This window comes from Sturnus vulgaris, chromosome 11 (assembly GCF_052056855.1).
Source record: "Sturnus vulgaris isolate bStuVul1 chromosome 11, bStuVul1.hap1, whole genome shotgun sequence".
NCBI lineage: Eukaryota > Metazoa > Chordata > Aves > Passeriformes > Sturnidae > Sturnus > Sturnus vulgaris.
The window spans coordinates 7,363,570-7,376,153 of record NC_142253.1 but is presented as its reverse complement, the minus strand read 5'-3'; the positions used below and the strand labels follow the sequence as shown (position 1 = coordinate 7,376,153).

The window sequence follows — 12,584 nt, the reverse complement described above, 5'->3', positions numbered from 1 at the left end:
GATTCTGAGGAAAAGGGCCTTCAATCTTAACCCAGGGTTTAAAGTTATCCACAGTTCTCAATTTCCTGATTTGGGTTTTGTTTGTCTTTTATAAACCTGGAAAGTAGGCAGCTCACCTCTTGGGGAAATGAGGCAGGGAGTAAGCATTCCCCTTCCATCCTCTTTCCAGAATTTTTTCCCTCAGTGTGCCAAATACAGCAACTTTCCATCCCGGAGAGAGATATATTGGCAACCTCCCTGCTTATTTTGTTCTGGTGACTGAATTAACATTTACATTGTCATTGCTCTCCACCAACTTTATTGTATTCACTGAGCTTTCTGCAAAGAATGAGTTAAATACATATGGGTTGAATGCTTTTTGTCACAACTCATGTTCTGTCTTGACCTTCTTGGCTTCACATATTTTCCCCTTTTGAAGTTACTACTTGTATGTGAAATCTTAACATCAGTGGGTCATTTTGGGGAATAAATATTAATGAGATGGCTACTGATAGCATTGTGTGGCTAGAAACAAATGCTTTTATAATAGATGGAATTTAATATTAATTGAGTGGTTTGGAGTTAAAGCAGGATATAAAGTGACAAGCTCATGGCACAGCAAAATGCCCTTTGCAGGAATCCAATTAGAAGAGGGAGCAGCAAATTGTATGCAAACTTGCTATAATCACACAGGGGCAATACAAGAGTGGAGCATAATTTGGAGCCTGGGACCTGTCCCTTTGAATGTCTCATGATTTCCATTAATCAACATTTAGCTACTATGTGATGGTGCCAAGTTTGCATTATTCAGCTTTTTCCTGACAATGCTCTATCCCATTGCTGCAGTCCTCCCTCTCCAGAGGGAGACAGTATGTTTTGCAGTAAAGGACACATCAATTAATGCACTGTCCTGTTACACGTCTGTTGGAGAAAAGTGACTCATTTGTTAGCCTGCTGAAATTACTTTGCACTGAAAATCTTCTGCTGATATTACAGGCTTCTGCTTGATCACTTGAAGCTATTACCTTTGCCATTTCCTACAATGAGGATCATCAAGAGTTGTCCCCTTTCCAAATTGTTTGTGATTTGGAAAAATAAAAGGTTTGCTGAGATGTGTTGTAGATAAATGGCTAAGTCCTATCTCAAGAAACCAAGTGCAGTTGCCAGATATATCTTGTGTTGTAAAGAGTGATGTAAAGTATTCATTGAGTTTGAATTGTTCAAAAATAATTTCTCTAAATATTATGTATTGTTTTCATCTGGCAGATGGAGTTGCAGAAGCTGCTATAGCAAGAGTTTGTTTGTGGCATTTCAGACAACCTGGGTATTGTGTGAAATTGGCTTAGCAAGCCTCTAAAAGGAGGGTACAGAATGTAAAGTGAGGGTGTAGGAGTGATAGCCAGGGCAGTGCTTCCAGGCTGATAGAGAAGCATGTGGGAAAAAAAAAAAAAACAAACCAGCAAGGAGCAAGTCAATTTATCCATTCTGTCAAAATGGCTACGATCAGCCAGGAGGCAAATGAATAAACGGATCAACAAGTATTTCACACTTGTGTGTTCTCGACAGGAAATCACAGATCTGAAACCAAATGTCTGGGACAAAACTACCAGAAATAGTGGCAAAATACTCTGCTGTTTAGTCTGCATTTTTAACATTTTTAGCTCACAAAAGCCCTTGAATTAAAGCACTAGAATAAAGCAGGAACTTGTTACTACATTTCTCAGATACGAGCAGAGATGAAAATATTTGGGATGGGTTTAACAGCAGGACATCAGTCCCCACTGGAATCTCCCTTTTCTGCACACCTGGATGTGTCTGGCTGGCCATGGTGATGGCTCCTGTCTTTTCTTCTCCCAAGCTCAGAGTATGATGGCAGCCAGAGCACCACCAAAGATCACATCAGGACATGGAAATGAAATGCATGAATACAGCAGGAGGAAAATGAATGTGGATTGCTAGAGCTGCCAGGGCTGAACAGCTCACCTGGGACAGACATCTACTACATTCCTCCAGGACACTGTGTCTGCCACAGCAACCACAGCCCTTCATGAGCTTCAAGAAAAGGAAAATCAGAGCCAAGAGCTTGTGTTTAATTACATGTCTGCTTCTGAGCAAGTGTCTCGTGCATCCAGGCACATCTCTTCATACGTTAAGAAACACATTTTTCCTGAGATGTGAACTGCAGTTCTTGTGGGCTTTTTTTCTCCTTTTCCCCAGTCCCACATTTATCAACACTGAAAGGTTATCAAGAATTTAGTAAAAGATAGGTTTAAGCTTTAGAAGTACTGCAAATAAAGAGAACAGTCCATAAGTAGAAAATATATTAAACTGCATCTGGTGTTAAGGGCTCTAATAATTAATACAGGTTGAGTGAATTTCTCCTGTTTTGCTTATCTGCAATGTGCTTTTGTCTCAAACCAAAATGTTCTGCTCCTATGATTCGTAGCTGTTTCTACACAGTGATCAAGACAACATGAGAGCAATGTTTTATTTGCCAGAGTATGTGCTTAGTGCAAAGGAATTTGTGATGAGGATGAAATCAGTTTCTAGTTTTCTGTGTCTAATTTTCAAAATAATTTCAACTGATTTTTTAAATGGAAAAATCTCTTCTACGTCTGTTACTTTATAATTTTTCAATTCTTGGCTCTTCTATGTAATTAGAAGTCTGCTATTAGACATTGTGGTAACTTTTCTGATATGCCTCATACTTAGAATCCTTTTTGTGTAATAAATGTGTATTTCCTTGGTACTAAAATTCAATAAGCTCTGAATGGTTTATAAGCCTGAAACTTCCAAGATGTCCTTTTCTTAATAAATGTTTAGAAAAGGGAACTCTTACTCTCTTTATTTCATGCACTGTCAGAATCATGCTTCCAGTCTCCTCTGCCACATGATATAGTGGATTCTGCCTCTGTTACTTGCTTATAATATTTCTAGATTTTTTCTTATGGCTCATTTGGTCTGTGGAAATGGTAGTTTAAAGCATACATTGTTTTTGTTTCCTGTGTTTCTTTATTATGCCTGTGTATCCTTGTACTTGTTTGAAAACAAACCAATGAGAGCTTCCAAGTCAGAACTATAATTTCATGGGAAAATTAAAATAAAAGCAGAAAGCACTGTCTTAAACTGACAGTCAGGATAGAACCTGACACCCTGTTGGTCAGGGTGGTGGTAGCAGTCCCAGTAAATGGTGGCTGCAGTCCTGTTGGAGAGATAGATGTGGTTCTGTTGAAGTGGTGATCCTGTAGAAGGGTCAGGTCTTCCTCTGAAGGTCCAGTGGTAGTTATGTAGCTCTTGTCCTCTGGGAATCCAGGAGGTAGTCCTGCTCATACTGTTCCAAATCTCAGATTATATCCAGGTAGGAATGTTTGGTTCCCCCCACCGGGCGGAGCATCTCACAATGGATGACATAATTTTTTGAGTCATTCAGTAAGGTCTTGATGGCTCATTAACAGAAGATATCCCCCAAAGGGAGTTATCAGGGGTGTGACATGGAAGAGATAAAGAACACTGCCCCACCTGGTTTTCAGGCTTATGGAGATGGTCATAGAATACATACTTTTGATTACATCTTACCCTGTAACCTAAGACAATGCTTAATGCTACTGTCTGATTTTTTGGTATTAATAAGATTTTGCTGGTAGTTTAATTATCTCAGGATTTATGTTGTTGTTGTTGTAGATGCTATTTATTTTGTAGAAACATTCTCACAGAAAATACGGTAGTTTAAGGCAGATGCTACTGGAAGGGTCCTGCTGATGTGGGGGCTTTTCATTGTGATATGTTAATTGATGTGGGTCTGCAGTGGCTGGCCAAGGGAGCCCAGTGGGGATGTTCACACCACGCTGGCTGCCTGATTTAACCAGAAACCACTTCAGCAAATGCTGCTGTGCAGCACAGCAGGGTAGGAAGCCCAGCAGACAAGGAGTGCTGGCATAGTCCAAGCTCTCAGTACCTGTGTGTCTCCATGGCATCAGAGAGAGGTCCCTGGGTCTCACTTGAGGTAGGGGTGTATTCCTCACACTGCAGCACAGCACACAGCATGGTAACTCTCAGTGGTCTGGTTCAGTGGTTGGCCATGTATTGCCCCAATGTTTGTGTTTCCTTGTCACATTTGTTAACCTTTGAATGCAAGAAACTCATTAAAGCAATTCCTCAGACTAACACTCCAGGCTTCCCCAGAGCTCTCGACTCAGGCTCTGATTAGCATCAGCGACTGCAAGAAGCAAATCTCCAAATGGGTTGATTGATAGCGAGATTAATGATCCTCAAGATTTCTGTCCAGGTTTATTATTGGGAGGCTTACAAATCTTTGCTTTCAGCGAGGTGGGTGGGGAGGAAGGACCAGCTGGCTGCCACCCAGTCTGTCTATATTAGCATGATGAGGTGATGGACGTAGCCCTGTTAGAGCACCAGCACTAAGTAGTGTATTTTCAGTGTTCCTATTATCTACAAGGTACTAAATTATTTGCTCCTCTGCTTTGGTGCCAGCTGCTCTTTTCTTTTCCTTTGTGCTGTGCTTCCAAAGGTGTAATGCTATTTCTAATTGTGTTTTAAACAGAGTTAACAGCGAGACCATAAAATTTTTAAAGTAGTTATTTCTTGTTTAAGTGGCCAGTGAAAAAGCCCACCTTCCAAATACTCAATGATTAAGAGAGAAAGGAAATAATTACTCTTTTAATATTTATCTTGGCCCCAGATAAGCTAAACATGAATTATGTCCAGCAGTGTTGGGAATTCTTCCTAGTTCTCCCATGCCGCTTTAGTCCAGCTGCACATGGACACATGTGTTGAGAAAGATGAAGCTTCCCACTGAGTATTTCATTATATTTAACAAACTGGCATTTCTGCCCCAAGATGGGCAGGGACATCAAAACTGTGGAACAAGCTGTGCTTTAATTTTTACGAGACTCTTGTGTTAGATTGCAGACTGAGCCTTGGGATACCTAAAATATCTGTCAATTGAATGTCCTGATGTCCCATTTGGAGGAAGAAAATGATATTTTTTGTGAAGGCGATAGGAGAGCTCTTCTGTTTTGAGAGTAATTAGGTGGGATTAATTAGGGACATTTATGTGAATATTCTGTTTCTGTTGTCCTCTCCTAGGTTGGATCATCTCCATTTTGGTTTTCTTATAACACTGTGTCCATTCCATAGGAATTACATTTTGCATTTAAAATCATCTGCGTTTTAACATCCCAATGTGTGACCCTGTTTTTATTAATTCGTTTCCTAAGATTCACCATCCCAAAAGGAATTCATGTCCTGAAATGATAATACCAAGTATACCAAATTTTGAGATCTTGGAGGTGCTACTAAAAGCTCCTCTCTAGTAAGAGGCAATCTTCATTGATTGCTGTGGCTCTTGTGATTATAGAACAGTTCTTCACTTGCTTAAATACAGCTTTCTTTTGTGAGAAAGTTTTAAGGTTCCTTTTTAATATTACATGATGTTTTGGGCATTGGAAACACACATTTTATAGGAAGTGCCTGAGGAATTATTTGATTGGAAAAGGCATGACTTTGTTTTCCTCTGTAATTTTCTAGCCTTTGTTATGAATGTTGCATTACATAAATGCTTGGCTCAGGGAGAAGAAAATTAATAGGGTCAGGTTTTCCTTTGGTTTTGAACACTGTGCCTAATTTTAAACCACTTTAAGATACCACTTAGAGGTATGTCTACCCTATTTTTGCCTGAAGATATAAAGTTCTGAGTGGTAACATATAACCAAGGAGCTTGTTCTCTTGCAGCAGAAAATACTGATGAGTAAACCCATTCAGTCATCTGTAAAATTGCTGAGTGTATCCAAGGCAGCTGTTGTGAGTATTGATTAAAGCAGGAGCGGAAGGTTTGGTGCCTCTGGCCCTGTCAGAGGTCACCAGGAGAGTAATTAGCTACCAAGTGTCACGGGACCAAGTGTCATCACAAATAAGGTTTCCCCATTGCCTTCACTGTTCTCCAGGGACACCAGGATGATGGGACAAGGAAGCGTGGAAAAGGTTTGGGCTGAGTTAAACTAAGACTTATCCACATGATTTGCAATTAAAGAGATTTCTAAGTGCATTTCTGCACTGGCCACCTGGGTGCTCTCTGGTCACGCAGCTGATGAAGGGGGAGGACATGAAGGCAGCCCATCTGGGGATGTTGTCAATTCTTAACTGTTTAATTATTTGAATACCCTTCTAAAAATCATTATGTCTCACATAATGCCTGAGTTCAATAGTGTATGTGATATAAATGGGTGTCTGGGTCTTGGTGCAGGATAGGATCTCAGAGGATTGGGAGAAGAGGATTTTTAATTTTGTGGAGAGCTGTGTAGTCAGCTGGCAAATTTAGGCCATAAATATTAAATTAGCTGTCATTTTGTGTCAGAAATCCCTAGTCTTGTTTGCAGATTAGTTTTTCAACTGGACAATTTTACTAGTGGTACATTCTTCAGTACAAATACTGTCTTGAAGTTTGGTCCACCTTCTTTTTTTCTTCTTTCCATCTGCCATCTCCCAGTCTTTTTCCTGGTCTTCAAATGGTCTTCAGGAGGGATCTGCTGGAAAATCAGCTTTACTGTAGGGAAATTTTCCTCCTTTATCAGCTTTCCTTTATTCTCCTGGTTTTTATGCATTCCTGCTTTGTACATCCTCCAGCAGCTCAAGTTCAGTCAGCATTCAGTGCCTTACTGCTCCAGCATGGCACAGGTTCTTTTATAACTTGGCTTTTGAATTCTGGTCATTAAGTATTAAGACCTATGAAGGAAAATAACTGTAGAAAATTAGGGCAATATAAGCCATTTTCTGGCCAAAAATAGTAAATGCAGATGCCTCTCTGATAGAATGAATGTAATATCACTGCTCCATGCTGGTCACTTATTCATATTCATAAGATCAGCTCTTTTTTCGTGTGGTTTTCTCTCCTCTTTTTCTTCTTAACGCTTGAGTCAGTTTTATTGCTCATAAAAATCGGTGACTGATGACCCCAGCTAGAGCAGTGCAGACTGCAGACAGCTGTTGTCCAGGCTCCCATCCACTGCTCTGCTGGTGACATGGTCATGATTTGCAGCACTTCTGTTGTTCTGAAGTCTGTGCTCTTTTCTGAGGAGTCATTGCCAATTCTGACAGTGACAAATGCTTGCCAAGGAATAGTGAAGCTAGTTTAAAGTGCAGAGCCATGTGTTACTAGTACACTCGACTGCATACATACTCTGGTTTTGGTGCCAGCAGAAACCAATCTTAATTGTGTCTCCTGAAAAACATGCAAAACAGTTCAATGGGAATCTGAAGCAGCTTTTCTTCTATTGAAAGTGAGAATGAATGTACAGAGGTAGTGAAAGGGATCGTTTCCTCTCTTTACATCCTTGTTTAGGAGTTAGTTGCAGACACCCCCGTGATGGAGGAGCATGGGGAATGAATGCCTGTATCCAGGTTGCATTTGGTAAAGACTAAGCCATGTCCTGTGCAGTCTGGTTTAGAGGTCCCTTACAGATCCTAGTCTGACTCTTATTCCATCTTTACTGTTCTTCCCACCAGCTAAAAATTGTGTGTAAAAGTAGGATGGCTGCAGAGACTATTGGCCTCGTTGTTAACAAATATATATTCTGCAGAGGTTCTGACTGTGGGAGGCTGTTTCTGGAGAAAGGGTGCCTGAAGGACAAGATTTGCCCTGCTCTGGCAGTAGTGAAAAGGCCTACAGGACCCTTTCAAGCCATCTGCCCCTGAATCAGTCATGCTTTAGCAGGTAATGACCCAGGAAAAAACCTAGATGCTGGTACAGAAATAAAGTAATATAAATCTGGCTGGCCTTGGAGAGGGAATACACACTGCTCCAGCCATCAACACCTGGAAGAAGGACAAGAGAACAAGGAGCAATGAGTGTGCTCGTTGCTTCAGCGTGAGGCAGGGCATGGCTCTTGGGTGTCCCCAGAATGTGAAACACTCCCCTTTGGTTTTTCCTGTGTTCAGTCACTGCCCTGGTGGTTCCAGCCAGCCAGTGCAGAGGCAATTGCTTGTTCCTCACCATAATCCTGGCTCCTCCTCTCCCTGCCCTGGCTGCTCCAGAGCTCACAGATCCTGCCTGTCATCACAGATCAGGGGATGCTGCCTGTCCTAGAGCCAGTATTGAGTAGTAAAAGCCAGGCAGTGCCCTCGGAGCAATTCCCAGCACTCCCATTGTCTGCAGCCGAGCTGTGTTTGCATTGGAGGCAGTATTAACACTGAGGCACTCCCTTCTACACAAAAATAAAATGCATCCATGCTTTCAGGCCATTATGTGAGCTAGTTCTCCCTCTTGCTTTTAGAGGAGTATAAAGGAGAAGCTGCTTGAGCTTTAGTAACTAATAACCAAGGAAACCTGTTTGGAATGTCAAAATCTCACAAGGCATCTCTTATACAGAAGTTAATCTGGTATTTTGCTCAGAAGAGATGGAACAAGCATTTAACCCAGCTAATCAGGACCATCTTTTGGCATATTTTTATGCTTTCTTCTTAGTAATAAGGTGCTGCTGCTCTGGACTTTGAATCCTGTTAGTTTGCTTTAGTAACTCACAGCCAGTACCTCTGCAAAAATTTTCTGGGCAGGGGGATGTTCTCCCTCACATTGTCTTTGCATTCCAGACCCTGCCTCTGCTGCTTCTCTGGGGAGATGCTAATCTTGCCGTGTTTTACTTCTGCATTTGGGTCCATATGTGACAACTGTGTGTCTGATCACCACAATCTCACACAGTTATTGTACCCCAGGGAAAGAGAGCCACAAAAACATATGGGGCTAGAGAAAATGGTGTGCTTCACTGCTCACGGGCATATTTCAGAGACAACAGACTATTTGGTATTTCACAGAAAAGCTGTGGCTCCCCAAAATCTTTTAGAAGTGAATCAAAATTGTGATTTTTTTTTCCTCAACCAGTGCTGCAGAAATACAATAATTATTCTAAAATAAGTGTTTCAGTTGTTAAGTTTTAATAATCATTAATAACCATGACAAATCCCAGTTGTGCATTCACTATGGACTATTTCTATTAGGGAAAAAAGGCCTGTTATATTTTTCCGTTGATAGTGTTGGTTTTCTGAGCAAATGGGCACAGATATGTGAACACCTGCCCATGTATACACAGTGGAGTTAAAAGTTACAGACTGAAGTGCTTATGTGAAAATAGGTGTAGATTTGCACCTTGTCTAGCCCTGCATCCACTCCCCTCTGTCCCCTCTCTTCACTCTCTGGTGGCTCAAAGCAGGCAATTTCCTGCTCTCATCCTTTTCCTTTATCCAGCCCTCCCCATATATACACTCAGATTTACTGCAGCCTCTTGTAGCCTTAGCAACTGCTGCCTCTTAAGGTTTGTGTCTGGAGGAAAAGGTAATGGGAAGAGGAAATGCCAAGGGATAGAAAGAAGCATCCTAAACTGGAGGAAGAGACAGATACTGAATTGCCTGAAATGCCTCTCAGTAGCGTTGATGGCAGCTATCAGTATTTATTACTACAGACCAGACATGACTTTCCAGAAGGCTCTACTAGGGACCAGGTGTTTCCTTACTCAGGAAGAATGAACATTATCCAAACTGGAGTCATCTGCCTGGCACCCCGAGATGTGTTCCCTCCTGGAGCTGCACAGAGGAAAGATGCCAGAGTGGGAAATAGACCCAGTAAGCAGAACTTGCTGCAAAATTCATTCAGTGAATTTGTAAAACCCATAAAAGATCTTTTAAAGATCTGAAACACAGGAGGGGTCTCCAGAACAGGGATGCAATGGCCTGTGCAGTAAGCTCAGCAGTAGAGGCTAAACTTAGAATATTTTCAGCTATTATGAACAAGTGTAGGAAAAAAAAAGTTTGAGAGATGTCTTTACCTAATGTGCCAGTATCCAGTATTGTAAAGTAATGAAAGTGCTGGATTACATATGTACATTAGACAAGAGTGTGATGTTTGTGACTTGAGAAAACCTTTAGTCAAAGTCTAAGGTGTCTGCCTCTGCAGGAAGTCTTCCAGGGCTGAAATGCAGAATTTTAAATGACGTTAATGATTGTAGCAAACTTTACTATGTGAAATATTAATTTAATACATTTTTAATCCAACATTGTGCTCAGCAGAGTTGTGCTGGGCTGGGTATTCAGCTATTGCCATCATGGGCCTTAAAATATTGCACAGTGTGATTATCTGACACATTTACATGTTTTGAGGCTATTAAGAAAAAGCCATCTTATGGCTGTGTATAAAAACCATAATGCCAGCCTTTCAGAGCCTCTGAGAGTATAAAATAACAAATTAACAAAAAAAAATTGCTTTTCTTCAATATCATCAGCTTATAAAAATCCTTTAAATCCCTGCATAAATGTCTGTCTTTTTATCAAACACCTTTTTAAGGCTTTCATTACCAGGAGAAGCCATTCAAGGATTTCCGTAGTATTGACTCAAGGGAAAGAGCCCCAAATACATCAAAATCAGGAACATTTTGCCTGTTTCATATTCATAGTTTCTTCTTTATGTGTGACTGATTTATTCTGCTGCGTGCCCCCAGGGTGTGCATTGTCCAAAATAAAGCCTGCCAAAAAAAAAATGAGAACAGGGAGCAAGTGGTGAGGCGGGGGGAGTTCAACCCATGTTTTTAAATGCTGTGAGACTATTGCACATCTTGCATCCTCTTGTGTGAATTCACCTTATGGTGTTTCTTAACAAAAGTATGCTCACTAAATATATAACTTCAGCAAAATGCAAGCCATCATGCCTGAAAATAGAAAGCTGCTCCCAGACAGTGACTCCATGCTGTGAAATCCACTCTCTCCTGCTTCTGTATTGTCTTAAGTTGTACTTGTGCTGCCATAGCTTGTGCTTGAGTTACAAAGCACTGTGCCTGTGCACTAGAAAGTACAAATGCATGGAAAGCAAGCACCTGTGATTATTTTAGATCCTGGTTTCACCTAAGAGAGTGGTTTGGTTTTCAGTGACTTTTTTTCTCCCTGTCATGTCTGGACGTTGGGAACAAAGGGAGCACAAATGACTTTTCTCTGACGATGGGCACTGCATGGAGAGCACAAAGCCTGAGTTGCAGAGCAGCAAACTGCAGAGCAGTAAACTGCAGCAGCTTGGAAGCTACACGTGCAGATATGTTGGAGCAAGGGAACCTGCAACTTGGCAAAGGCACAGTTCTCCAGGCCCCCACAAACTTTGCCCAGGTGTTGAGGAGCAGTTGAAGGGCGACAGCGAGGGGGATTTTCTGCACTGGGGAGCTATTGTTTAGTGCCTCGACAGATGAGAGCAGACCCTTCTCCTGCCACAATAGCTGCTCACACCAAGCAAGACTCATTAAATATTCAGTTCCAGCCTCAAGCAGCTCATTAAGTCAGCAATGAGCAGTGACGCTGGCGTTGGAAAACCCTGCCTCAGTTAACATCACCATGCAGAGTCTCCCCGGATCTCTTGATGTTATTCTGCTCAGTACCTTTTCTGTGATGACCAGCTTGTGCTCTCTGCTTTGCATTAAATACAGGTAAAAAAGAGTCAGGTGGATTTAAGTTCTGCTCTTCATTGTAGGCCTTTTTAGAGAGGAGTCCTGGGGCCCAAGGGAAGTGTCTATTGGATTTTTGTGTACCAGTATATGTAATACAAGTTTACAGGAGAAGGATGGGATGAAGGTTATATGGCATTGGTGTTAAAAAGCAAGCAAACAAAAAACCTTAATGTTTGAAGGAAAACTTTCATAGCAGAACATCAAGATATGCAGCAGTTACAGATGCTGTATTACTGGTGGTTGTTACACAGCAGAAACTTTTACAGTAAGTGTATTTTCCCTGGAAATTGAGTGTCTTAGGTGGATTTGGGCTTGAATTGGATGCTGAATGTGTTTCTTGTGTGCAGAGTTCCTTTCTGAATGATGTATTTGAAACCTGTTTTGCAGCCACTAACTTTTCTGATTATAATTTCGTATTCAATAGTACCTAACAATAATGTATAGAGTCATTTATGATGGGTGGATGTCAGATGTCAGTGAATTAGAGCACACCAGAATCTTGAATAAGGATTGTAATTGTAGAAAACAAGCATGTTTTCGTGTATCAATGTTTTAAAATTATAAGATCTGAAAGTATGGAACAGAAATGGAGAAACAGAACATGTGCAAAAGTTTTTTCAGAGAGCAGTGTTTCACACCATGAATCTATTTTTTTTTCTTTTGTCTTTAACAGAAAGTGTTTTCAGACTGCTCATTTCTATGTGGAGGACAGCAGTTCCCCCCGTGTGGTCCCCAATGAAAGTATTCCCATTATACCTATTCCAGGTAAGACTGGCTTAATCTCCTGTGTTTGTACTACTTGGAGTCTGGATTAATTACATAAAGAAGAGAAGGTTGTGCTTGTGATAAATCATGGGGTTTTCGTAGAAATTTGTTGTATTGGTGCTGCTTCATTTAATTTAATGTGCTTTGTAATGGGACTCTGAGTGCCAATGCTGTATTTTTCCATAGACACCTCTCCCACTTTGTTTTAATAGAAATTTCAGAATAACCTTTGCAAAATGTCAAAAACATGAGTAACAAGTCTTGAAAACACTGAGACGTTGCATCCAGGGTGAAACCAGCTGCTCCATCAGGGCAGGTTGCAGAGGAGGGGTATTCAGCTCCACTGCT

General features: G+C 41.1%; 1 protein-coding gene across 1 annotated transcript in view; it reads left to right on the top strand.

The window, feature by feature from the left end:
- The window catches only part of PTPRG (protein tyrosine phosphatase receptor type G), a 389,517-nt gene that overhangs the window by 335,674 nt on the left and 41,259 nt on the right, over positions 1-12,584 (top strand). Inside the window, exon 14 of the mRNA XM_014872991.2 lies at positions 12,145-12,236. Within this exon, the coding sequence (XP_014728477.2) occupies positions 12,145-12,236 (92 nt within the window). The remainder of the gene's footprint in view (positions 1-12,144; positions 12,237-12,584) is intronic.